The sequence below is a fragment of the Acipenser ruthenus genome, chromosome 11 (genome assembly GCF_902713425.1).
Source record: "Acipenser ruthenus chromosome 11, fAciRut3.2 maternal haplotype, whole genome shotgun sequence".
NCBI classification, from domain to species: Eukaryota; Metazoa; Chordata; class Actinopteri; order Acipenseriformes; family Acipenseridae; genus Acipenser; species Acipenser ruthenus.
Genome location: NC_081199.1, coordinates 37,673,465 through 37,697,700, shown reverse-complemented (window position 1 = coordinate 37,697,700; position 24,236 = coordinate 37,673,465). Strand labels below are relative to the sequence as shown.

The 24,236-nt window shown below is 37.6% G+C and overlaps 1 protein-coding gene across 2 annotated transcripts; it reads left to right on the top strand.

The window, feature by feature from the left end:
* Nucleotides 1-559: 559 nt before the first annotated feature.
* mmadhcb (metabolism of cobalamin associated Db) lies at nucleotides 560-6,060 on the top strand. 2 transcript variants are annotated; one of them, XM_034043752.3, is made up of 8 exons: nucleotides 560-664; nucleotides 1,609-1,646; nucleotides 1,823-1,967; nucleotides 2,293-2,507; nucleotides 3,071-3,179; nucleotides 3,447-3,577; nucleotides 4,610-4,696; nucleotides 4,933-6,060. In XM_034043752.3, exons 2-8 carry the CDS (start codon nucleotides 1,638-1,640, stop codon nucleotides 5,125-5,127), a joined length of 891 nt encoding a protein of 296 aa, XP_033899643.3. In that variant the 5' UTR covers nucleotides 560-664; nucleotides 1,609-1,637; the 3' UTR covers nucleotides 5,128-6,060. The 2 variants fall into 2 exon arrangements, with proteins under 2 accessions (XP_033899643.3, XP_033899644.3); XM_034043753.3 differs by lacking the exon at nucleotides 560-664 and adding an exon at nucleotides 722-846.
* The last annotated feature ends 18,176 nt before the right edge of the window (nucleotides 6,061-24,236 follow it).

Genomic DNA, 24,236 nt, shown 5'->3' with positions numbered 1-24,236 from the left:
CGCCCCTGCTGACAAGAATTGGAAAACAGCAGTACCGGTATATTTCAGTTCAACCTCACCTTCCACAGTGACTACCACATTTGCTCCAAAAGTTTGGTTTGATTTGAAAGGCCGGTATACAGTATACAGTGCAACTTGACAATTGTAACCAATAAAACACTATGTGCCAGTCACTTGGCTAATACTAAAGTGGCTAGTAATAATATACAAACAACAGATTTGAAATCAGAGCTTGTAATTTAAGGTGTCATTCTAAATTATTGTTTAAAAAAAAAAAAAAAAAAAAAAGGTGTGATTTTCACTTGTGGCGTTTTGGTGCCCCCTAGTGGTACAATAACGATATTGATGTTCTCAGTTTGACTCGTTTAGTTAGGTTTGAATGTGAATGTGGGTTTTGAATTATGGTATAAATAATAATAATATTAAGTTGGTATGTCCAGGAATATGGAGTATTAACTTAACTGACCACTTATACCATTTTGCTAACGTAAAAACACTCACAAAAGATCAAATATCTTTAAATAAATAAATAAATAAATAAATGAGGTTCCGTTGTGTGACCCTATTGGCACTCCGTAGACGTGGGTGAGGCGTGTTTGGTAACGTACACGTAGCGTGGTGAAGGGTGAACGTAATGATAAATGTGAGGTCAAAACAAATACAGGTAAGGAATAAAACAAAAAAGAACGCAATATAATTTAAATTAGAACAAACGTGTTTTGACTAGTAGTTGTCGTTATTAGTGCTGTATATGTATAGAAATTATTTTGAACAAAGAAAGTTACATCACCAGATTATCTACGTCAATGGATAGAACATTGGGGGAGTAGTCAGATTACAAACAAGGTTGTATTTTATTAATACAAATGATTAATTTTCAAAATACAATTCGCAGAAGTCTGAATGTCAGTTGCGTGGATATATAGTGCGTATGTAAGAAGAATAACTATTGTTAGATAGTAGTAACGACAGTATGTTTCCGTGTTCTGTTCTCATATCTCCATTTTCTCTTTGCTTTTTGTCGACTCCAAACTGTTTATTGTTCTCAATTTCTGTTTCTGTAAGACGGAGTAATTGCAGGCAGCGACTTGGTGTAAGCTGAAATTTATTCTACGACTCGAGGCTTTATTTTTGTCCGACAAGCCTATATATAATGTTTTGTTTAAAAAAATAAACACTAAACAGTTTTGTTTTTAAACAGCTTAACACTTCACAGTAGTGTTATTTTACATTTGAGGGAGCCAGATCCCCAGTTGTATCCTGGTTTTAGCCACAAACATGCATTACGAAACACATTTTGTTTTTACTGTAGCCTTTATGTCCTGTTGATATAACCCGACAGCTACAGCTATGGCCATTTTAAACATTCCTGGTTTGGTTCCCAGAAGGTTGTTAATTGGTGTTCTTTGATAAATTTATGTTAACAGAAAGGTAACGGACCCTCACAAAAGTAGCTCGCCAAGGGGCTGTCTGTTTGTGATAAGCTTGGTGCTGGCCTGACTTATGAATATGTCCTGTGGCCTAGCATCAATTGTACAGTTAGTATGACATTCATTTAACAGCCTTACTTCAAATAATCAAAGGTATTTTCTCTTGATCTTGTTGTAGGTGGAAGTACAAAATAAAATCCCCTCAGGATGGCCAGTGTAAGTATAACTTAGGATACTGTTCCAAAAAACAAAACAAAAACATGTTTTTTTTTACTGGCAGCAAATAGTGTCTTTTTTGTTCTGATAACAGAAGCATGTTTGGAACGATTGATGTGTTATACTCTACCGTGTTTGTTTGTTGCTATCGGTAATCATATGTTTTTTTATTTCAGGCGCTCTGTAATAGAGCCAGGCTGGTGACCTACCTTCCAGGGCTTCATGTACTGGTCGGGAGGCTAGCAGGAACCAGAACCTTTTCTGCTGCAGGATCTTCTGGTTCTGATGAACCTTATATTGCTGTTTCACCATTTGACATGGGTAAGAGGGACACTTACTGATATTCTGTATTTCTGGATTGCCAAACTAGCAGTTTAATGTACTTACTAGTATGGTATCTATTCAAGTGTCCTGTGTATGTCAGAGAGAACAGATTAATGCTGAAAAATACCCAACACTGTATTTCCATAAATACAGTTACTACTGAGAACCTCTGACTAATCTCTACACTTCATTGGCAAATAGTACAGTAAGCGTAGGTGTATGAAATTCTTTCCTGTTCTTGCTTTAGACACACATGTTGCAGACTATGGGAGTTCACATGATGCTGGGAGGCTGCACTAAAACATTTATTTCCTTGTGCTAGGTCAAAGAACAGTGTGGCCTGATGAGAAAATGGGCCCTTTTGGACCTCAGGACCAGCGTTTTCAGCTGCCTGGAAACGTAGGGTTTGACTGTCACCTGGAGGGTACTGCTGATCAGAAGAAAAGAGTGCACAGAACTGTACCGGATGTTCTAGCTGAGCCCTCAAACAGCGAAAGACACGAGTTTATACTGGCACAGTTTGTCAATGGGATTCAGGTAAAATGAAGATTAAATTAGTTTCTGAGCACAGATTGTTGAATGTGACATCAGCAGAAACCCTTGTACCACTAGAATATTGCATCTTTTGACACATACTGACAGTTCCACAGGGGCCCTCGGTTCACCAACGCACTTCACAACCATAGTACTTTATTGAATAGTCCGCAAAGAGACACTGCCAAGCTGATGCGCCTAACAAACCCAGTTTTTGAACTTGTCCTCTGTTTATCCAGAACCTTTCTATAAAAGATATTCAGCACTTTTAGTTACAGTAATACAAGTGTTGGGACATTTTTACCCATTTGTTTTTACAGTAAAGAACATGTTATCTAAAGGCTACAGACTGTTAACGCCTATTTTGAGTAAGTCAACCATGTTGTTCTAGGTCACATGAGCATGATTCACTACAGTTTTGATAGGCAAAATTGTACAGGTTTTAAATCTAAAAGGAAAGACTCGTATTAAGTATGTGTAGATTGATGCAGTTATGGAACAATGGAAACCCACAAAGGTTTGTTAGATCTGATGAAGGTCATTTTATTTTACCTTGCATTCCTCAGGAAAATGATGCTGCTCCCAGACCCCAGCAGGTCAACAAGGCAGAAAAATATTTTGAAAATGCACATGTGGAATGCGCAATACAAACCTGCCCAGAGCTGCTAAAAAAAGGTAAATGACACTCTGTTCAACTCATACTATGGTATAAATCACTGACAAAAGGAAATGTTTATTTTAAGGCCATATGCATATAACTACATTGCTGAAAAAAAAATAAAAAAATCAGTGTTCATTGATGTTAAACATTTTCATGAAATCCACTAGAGGGCAGGGTATACCGTAACAAATGATAAACCTCCTTGAGCTTCCCTCAGCTTATCTTGTGTCCAGTGTTTGTCTCGTCACTTAATTATCATTGCCTTTTGGTTTGTCATTTAGACTTTGCATCAATGTTTCCAGAGGCCCCTGCCAACAGTATGACTGTTGTAACAGTAAGTCAGAAAACCAAAGCAGACATGACCTCCTGGTGTGAAGAAGTGGATGAGGAGCGAGAACAGCTACTAGAAAAAGTAAGCGCTTATTCTTTTGTGCTTGAAATGAACTGCCTTCCCCTGTTTCATTGTATATTTACACTACCTTCCCAATTTACTTTTTCCTGCCCCTCATTACCCACCTATAATACGAGTTGATCACATGCCACAATGCTTTGTTGGTGAGTTTGTAAAGTGCAAGATATGCCAATTGAAAAGGTTTTCTAAAGGTTAATCTAGCACGATTAGTTAGTAAAAGACTAATACAATTAACCTGTTATACGGTATTCCTAGTCCTCCTTTTAACCCTTTGCGGTCCATTGTCGGACCTGGTCTGACATTGCAGTTATTCCTATCCGGTCCATTGTCGGACCCTGTCCAACATTATCAAACGTTCATTCGTGACTTCAATTATCAGTGGTCCATGACGAGTTTTATCTCTGAAACACTGTACATTATATACACACGCGCATAAAGATGCATGAGTCAGTCTAAACGCTGTGGTCTACGCCATGACGGCAGCGCTACAGATGCAAGATTCATTCATGTGTTGGAAACAGCAGAAGGATTCTATAAAATTAGTTCTCCTGACGAGTGCTGAGGCAGTTACTTAGTGAAGCCCAACAAACATATTTTGCCTGACTGAAACAAGACTATGATGTACTTTGTCAAGGTTCAAAAGAACGACTTACAGCAGGAAAATGTTTTAAAAAGCTGTTACGAAAAAAACGGGGTTAGAGGTGTATCGCAAACGGGGTTAGAGGTGTATACAGGTTCTCCATATAATAACAAATATTGTAAGTTAAAATTAAGAAAAAAAAACAAATTGGGCAGTGACTGCAGAATCTTGGAAAGTCCAGAAAGGTATTAGCAGTGTCCTAAAAGCATAGGACAGCCTACCCACAACCCTACACTAAAAAGTCTTTGAGCCGTTCTTAATTTTTAAAGCATTGCACTTGTACAGACAATTATTCTTTGAAAATTCAGTGCTTTGTGTCCTTACGAAATTATGTAATTTGCATTGCTGAAAAGGATTTTTTTTTTTTTTTTTTTTTTTTTTTTTTTTTTAAGTTTATCAATGGTGCCAAGGAGATTTGTTACGCCCTGCGGACAGAGGGATACTGGGCTGATTTCATAGACCCTTCATCAGGCGTAGCGGTAGGCATTTACCATAACTAATTACCCATGCATGAAAGTCTGAATCCCGCTCAAATTTTAAAACAGCTTATGTGTTTGAGTAATCCTATTCAAATTTGAGCTGGCTGCAGAATTAAATTGCTTTTTTTATGGTACCAGCAGTTAAGAATTTACATTTTTACATATCCGCTAAGTAAAGTCAGTTCTCTGTATGTTCAATCATTGACCAAAAAAAAAATTTCTTGTTTCTTTTACAGTTCTTTGGATCATACACAAACAACACACTCTTTGAAACAGATGAACGTTACCGTCATTTGGGCTTCCGCATTGAGGACCTGGGCTGTTGCAAAGTCATTCAGCACACACTTTGGGGAACACATGTGTTTGTGGGGAGTCTGTTCACAAACGCACCTACAGATAGCCTTGTCATGAAGAAACTACAAGGAAACTAACTGCTTTGTGATGGATACGGGGTATATCACTATGTGCATCCTCAGTAATTGATATTCCTGACAAGCAAGCGATAAGCCCTTTCTTTTCCTCCCCTCCTTTTTTAGATTTTCAAACATGTATGTAAGAGAATGTTTCTTTACTTAGGATTTAAGTCTTGAGCTTTAAAAAACTCCAAAAAACCCTCAAGTAATATTTATTTTAGCTTACAGAAATATGGACAAAAGGTAATTATATGTATGTTTGAAATTAATACAATCATTATTGTATTAAAGAGTTTAGGTATTCCAAGAGCCTCATACACACAGATCACATACTGTTCTTGCCAAGTTTAAATATGTTTGAGGTTTTAAATAGTCTAAACATTTGTAATGTGTACATAAAGAAACGCACTACAAATCGGGGGAGGATTTAATACTTCAAATCAACCATATTGATACAAAGGAGCAACTGACTGGAGTCTTGCTTTCAATATATATATAAAAAAAAAAAAGAGCACTAACTGGCTGACAAAAATACATTTCTCAATTTAGTAAAATGGGAACAATTTGGGATTTTTTTTTCTGAAATTAGCATATTGGTTTATTTTGTATTTCATTAATTTTGTGAAATTGCTGTAGATTCAATTGTATTAGGAAGTGTGCATAGATAGGGTCACAATTTCTAAAGCCAATATTCGGTGTGGCCTTGTTTTACAATCTGGGTAAGACCATATTGTCTCTGTAATAAAAATGTGATATATGAGAGTCACCTTAAAATCTTCAATGATAAAAAACAAAACACTTTCACTGGGGGTTTTGTAAATGTGAGTAAATTAATATACAATATGGTTAAATGAGAATGGATTAACTTGAAACTGTACCTTAATGCAATTTTGAAGGCAGCTTTTTATCTGGAGATCTTCAAACAACAAACAATAAACCTCTTGTCCCAAATATGCTGTGCAGTTATTAAGTTTAAGAGCTATGGCAACGCTGACAGTGGAAATGCTGACAGCAGAAATACTGGCTCCTCCGGACGTGTAGTGGTGCAGCGTTCTCCAGGCCTGGCAACGCTGGCAGTGGCAGTGGCGCTACGTACTCCGGCAGTGATGGCGCTGGCAGCGGAAATGTTGACATAAGGGCAGGGCACTCCGGCAATACCAGAGGCGCTGGGCACTCCGGACGTGACGGTGGCGCTGGTAGGCGCAATGCTGCCCTCAGCATGTGACACTCTAGCAATGGCAGCGGCCACAGCACTGACCAACTCCCAGGCAGTGCGGGCTTGGCATTCCCAGGCGGTGTGGGACAGGGCATTAGCAGTCCCTCGGGAGGCGACGGCAGGAGCTGACCCTTGAGAGGTGGTGGATGCTGGAGCTGCGGGTATTCTTCCTCTGGTGGTGGAGGCAGTGGGGCTTCACCCAGTGGCGCTGGAGACAACAGCAACACTGACCTCAGTGTGGGGCACTCTGGCCGCTGTTCTTTCTCCCCTTCTTCCTGCAGGGGGCATTTGGCCGGGAAGTGCCCACAGTGCCCAGACGGGGCACCAACTCGAGATTTCAAGTACGCAGAGGTAGGGTTCCCAGCGGCTTTCCTGCTATGTAGTTGGCGGTGACGACGGTGGTACTGGGGACAGCAGGGCTCCTCCCTCATGAGCGCTGGGACACTCGGGTTCCCCCCTCGTGGGCACTGGATGCTCGGGCTCCCCCCTTTTGGCCGCTGGACGCTTGGGTTCACACTGGTGCTTTTGCTTCTCCTGAGGACAGCCGCCCCTCCCCTTCTTCCTCCTTAGCGCAGGTGACTGAAGGGGGGCGTGAACAAGGCAGCACATGGTGTAGTGCCTAGGCTCGGCACAGGTGAGGCACCATGGAAGCACTTCCTCTGGAACAGGGACCTCCTCCATCAGCTCCCAGGAGAATCCATCAGGCTGTGGGCACTGCTGCCATATATGACCGTGCCGTGTACACAACCAACACCAATCCTGGACTTCTGGGCAGTCCTTTCACTGGTGGTGGTTCTCTTTCCCTCAGTACTCACAGTAGTACCACATGTTAATTAATTTGGCAGGAGAGGCAATTAACCCTTCCCTGCCAACCTAAAACAACAGTGCAAATAAAATATATTTACATAATAATAATACAAAATAATACAATCAACACAGGGACGGGGTGTACCCCAGTCCACCATGATATTGACTAATCCAACTGCTTTTAAATTGTTTCTTCGCTGCGTGACCAGGTGGCGAGTGTGCCACAGCTTGTGGGAGTGCCTGTATCACAAGAGTTGGAGACTGCATATGCTCTCCTTGTGCCCATGAACAATGTGTCTCTTTTTGACTAAATATGAACTGGCACTCTAAAGTGTAGCTTGACGCACTCAAAACTTTGTTCTGCCAGTTTTGAAAGAGAAGCCACCAGGGATTGTGGTTTCAGAATGTGTAGCTGGTATTCAGGTGGGAAGGAGTTTTTTTTTTTTTAATTATAGACAAGCATTAGCTGTTGCAGCTGAAAAATTCGCTGATGAAAAATTGAGTGTGTTGATAATAAAACATGATATTCTTTAAACAATTTAAAAAAAAAAACGCTGCAAGTGCAGTTTTTGTTAAAAGAATGCAAATAGAATCTTGAATTCTGCTTGAAAATTTCCACCCATTCTATCCTTTAATACAGTGCCCTGCTAATGGCTGTTGAGTTATGCAAAATAGTTCGGATTTAACTTGGCTGGCAGAGAACTTGCACCTCAGTACACTTTGTGATTATGTATTGCCTTTGTCTTGTATGACAAACGTCATCAACTGTTTACTCAACATTGGCAAAGTACCACGCCTTGATGTACCCAGCGGTAAAGGAATCCATTTTAATTTAATAAGATTTGAACAAAAGAAAAAACGGAATGTGCTTCTCCTTTAGCAAAAGCTGTCTGGCTGCTCTAAAGATTTGGAAATTCTAGGTATTGTTTCCAAATATGTTGAATAGGGAAGCAGAAAAGTACCCTGTCCTTAAAACCTTAGGAAATTTTGGCCTTGAGACTTTGGTGGGTTAAGATTTGAGGTTGTGGGAAGAGGCTGTTTATCCTTGTGGGTTAACTTTTAAATGAAATGGAACACCTTCAGCAAGCTAGAATATCGGGTTGCTGGCACTCTTCAGAACCTATAAACTGTTAATTTGTGTTGTGTGCCCCAGTTCTACTCCAGAGAAGCCTTGGGCTTGCGATGATGGTTTTAATATGTACTGGCAAATATCTGATTAGGTTACTTCTCTGTTTCTAATGTTTGAAGGAGGGTTTATACAGGATCTCTTTTTTCATAAATCTTGGTGTCTTTTCTCATCTGTGAATGTTACAAAAATCTACCAATTGACAGACTGCATGTTTGACATATATCACAAGTTCAAAGACGTGGCCTTCAGAAAGTCTTTTGGCTTCGTTCATGAGGGATCAGACAGGTGGATTATTCCCAGCTGTTTGTAAACGGATACATGTAAAGGAGGAGCTTTTAGTGCCAATAAACCTACCAGTGGACACAGGACTCCATCTTTAGACAGTTTGACAAAAAATCTGCCTTTCATTCAAACCTTAATCCACCACAATCTTCATGGCAGAAAAGGGTTTGATTAGAGATCCAATGATACTTCATTTCCACTAAGTAAATACCTCTTTGTGCTGGCTTTTCTTAATCATTTAGGTTCAAGCGCTGTTAAAGGCTATCATTCTAGACATTCACTTTACAATTTTCCTTTTTTTTTTAATGCAAGCCCAACTGAACTAAGCTGTCGTCTTCTCCTACCAGCCAGTAAACGCAGACAGGATTTTGTTTTTTTCAGGTAAGTACACCTTGTATAAGCAGCAAATGTTTTGTGCCTTCTGTGACTGTTTAATTATTTGTTGTAATAAATACAGGTTGCTGGGGGTCAAGAATCTTGCTGTACATTGAAACTCAGGCAGCATCGCATTAAATATTATGCTTCATTTTTTCTTAGAAGAGTTTTGGTCTTTTTATGTTCTTACTAACTACTTTTATTGAAAGCATCGATGTTTCATCTTTGATTTTGAGAGATGCATAAAACAACGAATAACATATCACACTTCACCTGTATTTTATGTCTTTGATGCAGAAAATTATTATACACATTGAAACTCCTCTGTCTACTCTGTTTTATTTTTGTTTTTGTGTTTTATTATGTTTTATTAATAAGATTAATGTGTGGTTCCCAAGGAGAGATTAAATTCCATATAGTTACAATGAAATACACATGTATATATTTTTTAAAGCTGCATTGATTTAAGCAAGCCAGGTTTTTTTGTATCTTTTGCATTTTTCTCTTGGTCTTTTTCATATCTCTCAAGAACCGAATGAATGACTGAAATATGTCATTATTATTGTTACAATTATTATCATTATTTGCATTATTATAATCATCATTATAGAAACGGAAATTCTTATTACACATGTGTTACTTAAGCAGTCACAAGGTCCAGGGCATTTCCTGGGATTAATGACCGCCTGGGAGAATCGAGGGCTTGTAACCCCAGGCAATCTTTAATTACCTTACAAAGGCCTGGGGCTGAAGTAATCATTCTGCTATAATAAGCCTTCCTAACTTAAAAAATGGATTTAAATCTCTTATACCTGTGTTCCTTGATTATTTCATGAGCTAACACTTTGAATTTTTTGTTCCGGTACCGGACATTTCTAGAGAATGAAAGGACTGTGCAGTGAACCAGAGATCAAGAATATTTATACACACAGATATGACATGAGTTTGGTAGGCTTAGCCTTGGCTCCCAGAGTAATTCAAGTTTAATAGGATTGTTACAAGATCCTCATGGGCATCAGACAACCCGAGACTTTGAATTGCATTACTTTTGTATGGAAATGCTTATCTTTAATTGTGCTGTGCTGCATCACCTGGTTCCAGTGTAGGGAAAGTAGATAAGAGGAGTGGAGGAGGAGGGACAGGAGGCTTTCCCAAAAATCTATTTGATTTGAGATTCCATATTGGAGAATAAGGAATCCTTTCATCTCGTGCTACATGATGTGGCCACTTTATTAGGATTTTTTTTTTTTTTAAGTGTATAGGTTGTCTTCTTTGTCTGTACAGTACTGTTTGAAATGATTTAAAGAAGGAAATCATAATAATATTCCTGACAATTGAACAATGTGTTTTTCAATCTATAAACTAAGAAAAGCTTACTTTTGTAGATTTCCTCCAAAGTTATTTTTGAAAGAATAAAGGTCAAGTTCATTGTTATAAAAAAAAAAAAAAAAAAACCCTAAGAAACTTTGCTGCGATTGTAAATACTTCCTCAAGTCAACGAACTTCCTCTGCATTTACTTACTACTGAGCAAGTTGCAGTTAAGGTAGCTGGAGGTGATGAGTATCTAATGAATGTGTCTAATAAAGTGTCCAAAATGTGAACCCATAAAATAAAGACAGCAGATTCCAATCTTACATCTACTGTAACTGCAATGTTAGCAACACAATCACAAATCACTATGAATGGTTAGAAATTCATTAAACCGGTGTCATTCTAAAAATCATTTTGCTGAGAGGCTGTTTTACAAGTTTTTTGTTATTTCCCACAAGCAAAAAGTGAGTGATGTGTGGACGATGTGGTTCACAGCAACATGGCTGTGCAAAGTCTCTTAGGTGTTGACCCAGCTTAAGATCACTCAATACCTGAATCACTGTATTTTAAGAAACTTCTTACTGTGAGGGGGGATGGCAGTCAAAGTCATTAGACTTGTCAACCCACCATGCATTTTCCAAAGACTGATGAACTTGTACAATGAAGACCACTCAGAATGGCTGTAAACATCTGAAAAAGTTAAGGGCACACGTAATAATTTTGTGCTCAAGGGGTGTTTGTTACGGTTTATTTATATAGTAATACAGTGTGCATAATGAAACTCTTCTCATTAGTTTCATTAAACCTAACTCAAAACGAATCACTGAAACACTGGCTTATATTTATGTTGTCACCCTTTAATCCACCGTTTACAAGATATGTCAGCCAGAATATTGATAATTGTAGAAAACTAGGAAGAATGTATAGAATACTCTCATAGCTTGCTAACATTAGTGTTAAAATCCCTTAACCCATTTCATAAAAAATAGAAATACTGACTGTGTCATTTATACAATATATGATACAAATTATCTGATTTTTAACTGTTGACTCAATGTGTTTTTCAAATCAACTTTTAAAACTTCAGATCTAGATTTTATTTATCAACAATAAAGGAAAACTTTCCCAGGCAACTTCCAACACAGCTGTCTCTGTAAAGCCAGCCTACTACCAACAAAGAATCATTATGGAAGTATAATTGAAGCAAAAGCATGACTAACAAGGGTCTACTGGGGAAATAACATTTGGGCTTATTTGGAAACTTGATACAATTATGGCCTTATCTATCTATTCATGTGTACCATCATAAGTATGAAAGACCACACAACCTATTGACCCATTCAAATGATCAACTCTTTCAAACTAGTCTTGCTTGTCTTTAATCTGCCTTAAAATGCACTGCTCTCTCATAGCACCTTTGAGTTTATCCATTTTGAAGCAAAACAAGTCATTAACTATATCTTTATGTTTATCAACATGTGATTTTAGCAGAAGGTCCTGTGTATACATTATCAATAAAACAATAAAAAAAACTCCCCAACCACCACATCACAAATGGGCTAATACACTCTGCTACATCATGTAAGCTTGCTTTGAAAATTCATGCATGTGTATATAAATGTTAATAATGTCATTGATTCAGTGGTGTCTCTTGTAGCTGTTTTGTTTTTAAAGTGTTGCCATGCAACAGATTTACACCCATCCCCCTTTGATGAAACCTATCACACAAACCAAACCTTGGCCATCATATGCTCCACCAGTGCAGAAAGACAGACAACTTACCAGACATAATATCGGTGACTCCTGCAGTAAAATAAGTGCCTCATCCACATACCATCCTTTAAAATAACATAAAGGTTAATGGTAAAGATCCAGGATTAGAGGCATTCATGTCTGCCATCTTGATTTTAGGCCCACCCTTCACTGGTAATTAAGGTGTCTTTCAACAGAAATAGCAATAAAAGGAGACCTTGTAGTTTCAGGTAGATGACCCCAGACCTGCAGACAGACCTTATGGGGGTTTTCAAACCAGTTTACCTTTCAGTAGTTTTGCCAGTAACATATATATCTTTGACATATTCATATTGTTGTATCTTGTGTTACTCATCAACAAAATAAAACTACGTTAATATACTGTATTAACCTCCAGCATGTCCTCGACAGAGAAAAATAATGATGACATACATTTTTATATTATCTTGATTTTTTTCAAGCCAATAATTCACTTAAATAGCACCAGTATTCACATGAAGTGAAGCTCACACCTACATGTCTGCAAAATGGAAAGCACTTGGGTCTTGCTGTGAACAGAACAGCTTGGGTTCATTCAGTTGACTGTTTGGTGACATTTAAACAAAATTCTTCCAAGAGGACACCTAACAGACAATAAGTAATAGCAATAGGGGATATCGCCATGATGGGGCTCTGCAGAACAATGCATGCTTGATTGCTTTCCGGTTTCCGAGTCAGCAAACTGTGTTCCCAGTACAAAGAATGAGATGTCAGAGAGACATGCCAGGTGAAGGAAGATGACAAAAATGTGGTTAGATATGACAAATGCCTGATAGTTATGTTCAAGACTGAATGGAGGTAAGTAGGATATGTGTTGCCAAATACTCAACATAAAGGAGACAGCACACCACAGGGCAAAGATCACACCACCTTGACAGAGTGAAGCTGAAAGCTAGACCAGACATTAGTGGGATTGCCAGAGGGGGGTTGAAGATCCCCATACCTCTGTTCCTTTCAGGAAACTGTGTTTTATTTATAAATATAAATGTTGGGGATTCACTGTTAATTGGAAAAGTCTTTTGGCAAGTGTACTATTCATAAGCACAGATAAACAGCACTGTAAGAGAAAATAATGTTGTTTTCTATTTTTTGTCCATAACTTGAAATGCTCAATCATAGGATAGTCAGTAGTACTAGAAAGAAACTTTTATGAAATGAAATTAGGCTAAAGTTTATGTGCTTCTTTTATTTATACTTTTTGGGGTTGGTATTAGCACTTCCCCCGGTTGACTGAAGGGCTCATTTTATTTGTGCCATTGTTTCCAAAAAGGTCTTCGTGTAGATTTGATAATGCAGGTATAGCAGACAATTCAGCAAGTGTAGAGTGGCCTCCTGATGAGAAAATGAAAGCCAAGAATTCCATGAGCTCCAAACTCAAGATTCCTGTCTCTGGTTAAAAGGCAGTGAGTTAGAGATCAAGCAAAGAAAGGGATGAAGCAATGTATGAAAATCTAAGCTATACAATGTACCTCTAGTTAAGTTATTCAGCATCTGACAGGTGCTGAAGGTAGGAGACTGAGGGGTGATTTTGAGTGAATTAAAATAAAGGTGAACTGTGTAAGGTCAAAGAAGGTTTAATTTCTTATTTGTTGAAACTTCAGACTCCCTTATCAGTTACTAATAATACTTAATCCTAATATTAGCAGCTCAATGCTGATCGGAATTACTTTTGAAAGAGGGCAATAGGTTTAACCCAGACTCTGAATATTACAAAACTGGGTCCTCTTGAGGCTTGGAATGACACATTCCATTATAGTCCAACTAACCTTAGCTTAGTCCTGGATAATGTGTTGTTAAGCTTATTAACAACACATTATCCAGGACACTGCAGAATTCAGGCTGAAAACGTGTGTGAATTTGACACTGATAACTTTAACTGCTTCTGCCTTAAAGCTATGAGACAAAGTTAAGATGAAGTAACAAATCAGGCATATTAAAAGAAAAAGTGTTGTTATTGATGTATGATTTCCTTCATTTTGTAGGTACCGGTGTTAAAAGAATCCTCAACAATTATCCATATTTGAGCTGAATAAAACATACGATAAGTGACCATTTGGAAAAAAACAACAACATTTTAACATGTTTTTTTCTACGGACACCATAAATAGTTGCTTAACACATTTTCAAGGGAAGCACATTTTGAAGTTACACCAGTATTCACATGACATACTGTAAATCCTGTACTATAATAATATATATCAACCTGGCTCTCAAGTGCAAAATCGTGTTTGAAGTTGCTGAAAAGAAAGTGGGTTTAAAAAAAGGTTCTGAGACTAAACTGTTGTGCAAAGTCTGTATTTACTTCTTAAACCTGGCTTGCAGGGTTCAAATTCTGTCTCTAGTTACCTTTATATCAGTTCTTTACTGCACTTTTCTACAAATACTAAATCCATCATCATGATGTATTAGGTCCAAAATAATAAGCAAATGTTTCCAATACTCAGCATACACTATGCATGTGTAGCGGGTCTTCTTTTGCGTTGTGTAATTTTGCTTCAGAATGAATCAGTCCTAGACCAATCTTGACTTCCAATAGTCATTTATTGTCTTCATCTGTATCATAGATAAAAAAAGGCATGAAAAAAAATAACCAAATCTCCCTCCAACACACATATCACAGTCTGGACTAAAGGTGATTGCATTGAGGGTGCTTTCGTGCATAAGAACTGACCCAAGTTTCTAATTTAGAAGCAGTTCCCTGTGGCCCTCATTGTACCGATGACCACAGTATATATAAAATAGAGGCTTTTAACTCTCAATCTCGCAGTATTTTTTTAATTTAGAAACTCAGGTCTTTGGATGTCTCTCTTTTTACTTTAAGATCCTCTACTACTACTATAATGGATCAGTCCATCTATATACCCACCAGCGCTTGTAATTCCACAGGCTGAACATATGAGGCCACTCTAATATACACAATTTAACGTAATATTTCAATGGATACGCTGGTGAAACTATAACCCTGCTACACAGGGATCCAATGTGCTCCAGCAGGAGGTGCTGTTTAGGTGCTTCATGGTTTCAAATTCAAGGCCTGTCCAGTCAGTCCATAGTCCAGTTTTGATAAAGCCCTGTCACACGCACCAATGTTTTGAAACTCAGCAATTCTGTGCAATATTTGTGCAATGCCTTAACAAAATGTAAGAAACAAGACAGTCTACAGATTATTATACCATTATCAAATAATTTCTCAAGGCCCTGTGCCAGCCCAGCTCAGGCACTTCAGGTAAACAGATTTAATTGGCAGCCAGTCCACAGCCACTTGCGTATTATGTAAAGCTTATTACATATACACATTTTATGTGATGTATATTTAGCTCAAGAGAACAAAACAAAGATTCTGGGCATTGAGAAAGCTGATATTACAGTGGTTAAAATTAGCGTGTGCAGGATTATTGCTAATCAAGGTCTGTGAAACCAGACTAAAAGCCAGATCATTGCAACTTGATACCATTGAGCTCTTGGAAATTTCTTTCAGTGACATTTACAACTGCTGAATCTAGTGTTGCTAGTGTTGCTTGATATAAATACCAACTGGGTAAACTGTGCACAACACAGTATTTACAGTAAATGTGGTGGATCCCTTTTTTTGGTTTTGGTTCACTTCGTAATCAATGAAGCTGGATCATTATAAACTATTTTTAAAAAGACAACAGAATCCAGTCTTGGTTCTTTACTGGGATAGTAGATTATAAATATGTTTTGGACCCCATGATCCTGTTAGGCGACAACACTCTCAAAAAGAACAGTTTGCAGTGAGTAGCTGAGATTACAAATCCAAACATATTTAAAACAGATGGCTTTTCAGCTCCACTGCAGAGCAAGTAGTCTGCGATTATCAGCCATCTAGATGGACAGAAATTTAAGACTGAAATTAAACAAGCAGGAACTGAATGCGGGGAAAGAAGTGTGTAACTCTTGCCAACGGCAACAGGATAAGAACAGCAAAGCCTGTGTTCTGCAGATACAGCCCTTCTCAGACTAGGAGAGCCAGCCTATCTAATCAGATTTTCTGCCTTTGTTATCAATCTTTGTTCATGAGAACTACACGATTCGATTATTTTCTTCACAGATTCAAAGTGAAAAACACAGGTGTTAGCATTAACATGCAGAGCAGGCAAACTCCCCTTAAGGTTTTGTTTAACAAACACGACCAACTTTTGTTGCTCAACAAAAGTTACCAAAATCAAGCTGTTCTCTGTTTTCTTCTGCTGTTCTAAAAGCATTCTAAAGCAACCTTTTTATATCGATGTCAGCAATACAGGATGATGTGAAACACATTGATACTGTAATATTTTTTTTAAAAAAGACATTTAAGAAAAAAAGGATATATGTATACAAATATTAGGCACTATTTTCAAGAAGGTTTAATAGTAAAGACAAATTAACACAATTAGAATGATATAAATCTAGAAGAAAACTACCCAAAACAACAATTTTACAAAGCTGATTTATTAATCTCAGAACATGTGTGTTTCCCATGGTGCGTGCTTAAAGCAGGGCCCAATAGAAAAACAGGCCCTTTGGTGGTTTGTGTGGTTACCTTAATGGTTATTTTTATACATTAATTCCTAAGAAATTTTAGCTTAAACAATTATTCCATAGAAAACTGTGCTATTTAGGGAGATCAGAATTACTGGAAGGCAGGTCCATCACTAGAAGGCTGAATGCATGGTTCCACATGACATGCCAATAGAACTCCACAGCAGCCGTGGCTCAGATTCATTTTGGCAACACAATCATTTCAGTCAATACTGTATTTTCCATAAATGTATAGCATGTATTGCATGTAATAAGTAACAATATATTCCATGATGAGGAATTGATATACAAGGTTAGTTAGGCACATTCAAAATTATCCATCAGTTTAATATCTTGTGTTGTGAACCTCTACTAAACCCACAGAATTGTGTGCTATGATCTAAAACATCTGCTGCTGTCTTCAGTGTACTGTACTATTTATGTTCTGGTTACCTGTGTCTTTGCCCGAGACCATGTAGCAGAGGATGATGTAACAATTGAAAAGAGCACTCTCATTGGTTAAAGTATTTCTGTCATGTGATTGCTTTAAACAAAACTAACAGTTTGTTGAATTTGGCAGCTGTAAGTGTTAACATATCATATTATTATTCTGTTCTTTTAGTAAATGGACAAATGTCAACAAAGGTGTTATTTATTTATTTATTGATTGATTGCAAATTGGATACTGTTATTTTTGGAACACAGTCACTCCAATTAGTCTAGTAGCAATATCCTGACAGACTCCTACAGCCACATCCACAACAGCAAGATTATGGAAGAATACACCCTTATGAACTTGAAACAGTAAACAACTATGCAAGTTTCAACTGTGATAAAAGCACAACAAAGAGCTATATACCTTTGCCAAAACCTTCAGATTGGATGATCCTCATTGGAAAAGACATTGAAATGACCTAAGGGGATTGATTAACTAGATCCAGGCACTGACAAAAACAAATGATTAGTTAAAAGTTAAACAAAGGGTGGAATAAGTTACCGGGGAAGATTATGGAAGTTTGAAGCAGGAATGTGGAGTTGAGATCAAACTGTAGGCAGACGTGTTGTACCTAATGGCTTTTTCATTGTCCTAAATGGTTTTATTGTTAATATGACCCTTGAGTTACCGTACTGTATACGGGTCTACATGTTACTGCTCGACATTCTAAGCACACACAGTGGTAAAACTTAATCATGCATTAAACTTTTAGCACTTTGCCTTTAACAGACCAGCCTTATTATAACACAGTCACACAATTTGAGTGCACTAGTGAAGATGGTGTAAGCAGGCCAGGACCAAGTAAATGTTAATGTGGGTCAGGTGGTAGGCACGGATTTGGAGGAAATGCACAAGCAGTGTATGTGAGGTCTCTGAATAATACAGGGGGACTACCCATGACATGTCCATTTATAAACAAAAGGACCAGGGACTAGTCTAGCCCAGCTGAGCTTTAAAAATGCCTCCTTTATTGCCCCTGCCTCCTGGGCTGCAGGCTATTGGTATAATTTATATTAATCAGAACCAGAGTCACTGGACAATGCAGAATGTAAAGGGTGAATGAATAACTATTAAAAAAAAAAAAAACAATAAGGTCTACAGTATTTTGGACTGGGTCCCATTTTGTGTTTTTTATAACCTCAGATTAGACTATAATCCAATTGTCTACACCACCAGCCCAAGCTTTCTGTCCCTCTAAAAGGCTACTGTTTCATACAGTAGGTTGCCATGTAGCCCTTTATCCATTGGGTACAAGATGTAAACGCCTTTTTGAGAAAAAAGGTGAAGGATTTAATTTCATACTTCACCATGCCCCCAACACCGTACAAGAACCCCGTAGCAGGTTGTCGATGAAAGTTCCTTTCCTTGCATTCACATGTACCTGGATCTTTTTGGATGGTTAATACAAGCAGTGTGCATCATCGTTCTGACATGTTGCAGAACAGAAAATCAGGGATCGTCACAATCCATCTGCATGATGCAAAAATGGTATTGCATTTCTGTTGAGAAGGGGATTCATCTCCATATCTGTGTAGGATAGACAATGGGGTGGGTGACAATTTTAATTGTGCAGGTTTTCAATACTCGAGAAATGAGAAAACAAAGTCAGATTCTTTACCTGTGCTGTTGTGAACACCTGTGCTGACTGGAATCTTCAATATGATGACCAAGAGAAGAACATGGCATTGTACTGTTTCAACAAACTGTCAAAAGTGGCGAAACAGTGATTCAAATGAAAGGGAAGAAACTAAGTACTTAAAAAAGTACAAAATCTGAAAATGTTTGTTCCACATTTTTTTTACAAGCTTCTGTACGTTACACTTTTCTTATGTCAGCTAATGGCATTGCAACTTAGAAATGAAAATAAATAAGTTACAAAACCACTTCAAACTCAACCCTAAACGGATTTGGCTTGGAGCAATTGGATACATTTGCATTGCAGTTTGTGAAATGTGGGACTTTATTTTCTTTCATACTTAAACACGGATAGATCACCCTGTGCTTATTCATGTCTCTCTTTTTGTTTTTTGTTTTTTGCCTGAATGAAACAACAGATTCTTTATGAGGAACAAGTTAACAATCTCACTAGGATCTAGACCTCCAGCCAGGCGGTCTTTAGATTTTTCTCACAGTTTTACTACATTTCTAGTGAACCTGGCGGAATAAAGACATTGCAGTCACAAGGTTGTTGAAACAAATTAGTCCTGGAATCCGTGACACACTTTGGTGTGTGGCGAATGAAGTGTGAGAATTCAGCAAACCTGTTAGAGACTTACCCTGTGTAACCTCGCCTGCTTATATTTCTGATGGAGTGTAATATAGTTTCATTAAATCCCCAATAATCAAATAAGCCGTTTTGCTTTTGACTTCAGGAATTTGATGTAATTAAGCAACTGACTGGGCATTTGTGAAGCAAAGCATAATAATCTTACTACAGAGCTGTAAGCAAATAATATTTTTTGTTTCATATGTATAATACTTTTTTCTGCATACATTTTAATATCTATGACAATTACTGGTTGGTAAATGTGTTTGTTACACATTTAATATAAAAGTATGTAGCAGTTCTTGCCCACCTTGCCAGTGCTGAAACCCATCTGATGTATTTTGGAATTTGGGGGCTCCCCCAGCATCTGAACATGTGCTTGCGATATGTTTGCAACACGATTGAAGAGACAAGCGTGGAATTTCCACATGTTCACAATCATGGGAAAAATGTCATGGATAACAAATACAGTACTGTCTTTGTGTTGTCTGCCTGCAAGTCACCTAAAACAAATATATCTTCAGCAGAAGAAACTAAAGTCCAGCCACTATTTCTGGAAATGGTAGATTACATATATGCATTATCCTCTTAACGCAGCATAACACCTTGTAAAACAGCCTTTTTGTTTTTGTATCATTAACAATGCATCAACGGTAGTAGCATTGTTTTTATATTAAACCTTTAAATAAATTGCTTTACCAGTAATCAGTCCCTTCAACAATAGCAACAAGCAGTGTAGAAAGAGTAGTTTTAACAGCACTATGTATTCCACTTTCTCATTCATATATATATATATATATATATATATATATATATATATATATATATATATATATATATATGTATTACAGCTAAAACAAACATTGAGGAGGTCATAAAGGCTGTGGTTTACATTTTTTTGATGACAAATACTTGGCACAAAAAAAAGCAAAAGCACAAATATTATTATTATTATTATTATTATTTATTTCTTAGCAGATGACCTTATCCAGGGCGACTTACAATCGTAAGCAAATACATTTCAAGTGTTACAATACAAGTAATACAATAAGAGCAAGAAATACAATAACTTTTAATAGCAGCTGCAGGTGCTTAGGAACAGCTTTCATCAGTTACCTCTTAGCTAGCCATAGAAAAAATTGCATTCATCAAGGTGCCTAACCTTATGCAAGAATCCATTCTCTACAGATACCCAAAGACAATCCAAGTTAGAAATGAATGTATTAACTGTTAAGTACCTGGTGCAATTTTAGTTCAATAGCAAACTGAGTACATACTGGTGCCAGTAATTGGGTTTGAATGAAGCATTAAGTTACAGTATACACTGTAGTAACAGAATTGTATTAATAATTAAAAGGTTGTTTTTGTTGGGTCACTCAAAACAGTTTCACCATGGAGTTCAAAATGTCAGACTTAAAACTTACCATAGACTATGGAGGCTGGGAGGCTGTGTGGTCCAGTGGTTAAAGAAAAGGGCTTGTAACCAGGAGGTCCCCAGTTCAAATCCCACCTCAGCCACTGACTCCTTGTGTGACTCTGAGCAAGTCACTTAACCTCCTTGTGCTCCGTCTTTCGGGTGAGACGTAATTGTAAGTGACTCTGCAGCTGATGCATAGTTCACACACCCTAGTCTCTGTAAGTCGCCTTGGATAAAGGCGTCTGCTAAATAAACAAATAATAATAATAATAATAATAATGGATGAAAATTAATTTCCCTTCTCTTTTTTGTATTGATGTTGACTAGTCTCTGATATTACTTAAAGTTCCCAAGCTGTGTTATTTATCAGAAGACTGACTGCTTTAAAAGTGTCTGTGTCCTTTTGTTGGCAGCTATGCAGCACACTTACACAGGTGGTATTGGCAGGCACTGGTTGTGGTAGATTACTCTTATTGCAAAGCAAGCATTCATTGATGGATATGTGGGGGTCTATAATGGCTTTAATATTTATAATTGTGTTATTGCGTTTTCATTGTGGACTTGGAAGCCACTATTAAAATCATGTCACAGTCACTTATAAGCATGACATAAATAAAATATTTGACAACCACTATTCTATAGGATATAAATTATTATATTACTCTTACTAATGAGGAAATACATCAGCTAGCTGGAATGTCTACACTGGTCACCAAAAGCTGACAATACCAGTTACCTGCTGGGGGTACTGAGCATGAAGCAGCAAGTAAAATTAGAATTGGAAATTCAGGATTACACTTCCACAATACTGGTTATTTGTAAGTTGTGTAATTGAGTTTTTGAAACTAGCCCAACTTAGCTGGTCCCATACTGCACATAATCATTAAAAACGTATTAGCAGCCAGACAGAAACTACTGGTTATCACTGTATTTTAGGGCTGTGCATTGTAAGCTGGAAGACTGTGAAATCTCTAACAGAATCTGAGGAAATTGCTGCTCATTACAGGAACCTGCTGTATGGAGATGATTTACTCTGATCTAAGCAGTAGGAAGTATCAAAAGCTCACCAAGGTTATCACAACCTCCCTTCACCTTGGAGAATGGCCAGTGTGTTCCTTTTATTTGTGAAAAGAACATTTCTGCTGACAGAGAACCTTCCTGTGCATTCTCTTGTGGATTGCTTAACAGTGTTAGCTCCCATTCAGTTTCATTACTTCCTGTAATTAACGTATTCCCTGTTATTGTTATTGCAATATGGTGCTAAGCCGTAACTACTACTAGGGGATGCTTGGAGAGTGGTGGATCTAAATCAAGTTTGTAACATCATTTTAGGGGCAGAAATGCATTAAAGAGACTCACATGAATTGGAACATGTTTGATTTTTTTGCACACATAATTGTTATTATCTCAGTGGCGGTATTTAGATCAATTGACCACAACCCTTGAACTCATGTAGATAATGGTTAACTCACTTGTTTTTTTGGACTTTCTGAATCTCTGGTCAAAAAATGTATTTAGTTTAATTCAGATTATGGCAGTGCATGCATCCAGATTGTGCAATCATTAATGAAACGCCATCCAGTGAAGAAAAGGCCATAACGCTGGGAAAACGTGCCTGACCTACAAATTGAATCAAATGCGATGATAGCTGGGGTAGGTACTTCAAAGGAAATTAGCTGTCAGTGGGACCTAATTCAGTACCGATGAAGCAAAACTGTTAGAAACTGTAGAAAGCTAAAGGTCATCTTAAAAATGAACACCCAGTTGCTGATGAAATCTAATCCATTTCAGAAGGTCTTTTTAACTGAGCTTTGGCTTATTAACACCAGCTAAAAGATCTTAAGAAAAAAGAAGACATAAATTATTTTGGCCTCTAAATATAAGATCCCTTCACGGCTTTAAACCCCAATGAAACAATGTATTATTTCATCTCTTAAATCTAAAATCTTTAATCTACTTTGAATTTGTTGTAACCGAATGCAGTTACAGTTTCTACAAAGTCAACTGAATTTCATGCACTCATTCAATCAGTGGACTCACTGAAGCACTGACAAACAGCCATGAAAATAACCCTTTGACCTGTGCTGTTACAACCTCCAGGGTCATGTTTCTGAATGCAGACACATTTTGTAGAACTTGTAAAATCCTCACAAAATCCCATAAAAGCCTTCTCATTTACAACTGCCACTACAGCAAGATTTCATACATTTTATATTTTAGGGGTTTATAAGGTTCATATAGCAGGTCCAGGGGCCCAAAGCCAATGTTGATTTAGTTTACCTAGCTTTGAAGAGTCGGACGTGACGGAATGATTGAGAAGAAAAAATAACGCAAGCATTTTTGCATTGTAAAGACTTTTTTTTTAGGTTCACTATGTTTAAGGTTTCAAACGGAAAATATACTAAATGATTGAATTGCCTTTGTTATCCTATATAACCATTTTGCATACAGATACCTGTAAATACTATGAGATGTCAAAATGATCATTGAAGTTTGTGTTGGTCTCAGATACAATTCCATCCCAAGTGATCTGTGCCCTGGTTCTCAAAGGTCACCTTTGAACCCCCCAACCAATTTATTCTTTTAAAAGGCCCACGTTAAATGTTCTTCAGTACCTCAATGAACCAGTGTTCCAGAACGTAAACGTAAACCAGCAATAAACAGCTCTGTAAATGGGTGACATGTTCTTGACATTAACCCATTTAAATAAAACAAACTCCCTAAGGAACGTCACTGGAAAGCTGAAACTTCTTCTGCAGAAACCTGAAGTACGAAGCATAAAGAAAGGAAGTGCTTTGGCTCACTTATTCCCTTTCAGTTGCTGTTTTGCTACCTTCTTTTACTTTTAGGTTCTCAATATTTACAGCCTCCTTTGCTTTTGCTTGTTGTTTGGGGAAGGAAAGTCTATTCAATATGATGAAAGCTGAAGTAAAATCACCTCCATTCCTCATTCTCTGTTTACTTTAAATTGCTCATATTGTCAATATTTACATGATAACTTGTTTGTTTTGAGACAGTAACACCAGTAATCAAGGACTGGATTCTTTGATGTCGTTTACCCTTCTCAATTGATGACATTGCATTGGAACAGGACCAGTGTGTATATTTTCTGGAAGAGTTTGAATACAGTTTGAAGAGCAGCGTAGGTCTATGGCAAGCAGGGTGATAGCATTTTTTACTGAAGCTGGCACACAGCTTATCATGCAGATACTAGGCTTCCTATTAAGGAAGGAGGCTGTGTGGTCCAGTGGTTAAAGAAAAGGGCTGGTAACCAGAAGGTCCCCGGTTCAAATCCCACCTTAGTCACTGACTCATTGTGTGACCCTGAGCAGCTCACTTAACCTCCTTGTGCTCTGTCTTTCGGGTGAGACGTAACCATGTTAATATTGTTTTTTCTGGCGTGAATCCTAGATATGTGAAGTAAACATTTTAATCAGTAACAACACTATATAGCACAGATGCCTTCATTGGTTTCTCAAAATGTTTTAATATATTGACAACTTAAAACTTCAGTC

Coding starts and splice junctions, on each gene's coding strand:
- mmadhcb (XM_034043752.3), top strand. Junction 2,508..3,070: donor AGTTTGTCAATGGGATTCAG/GTAAAATGAAGA, acceptor TGCATTCCTCAG/GAAAATGATGCTGCTCCCAG. Junction 4,697..4,932: donor ACCCTTCATCAGGCGTAGCG/GTAGGCATTTAC, acceptor TTTCTTTTACAG/TTCTTTGGATCATACACAAA.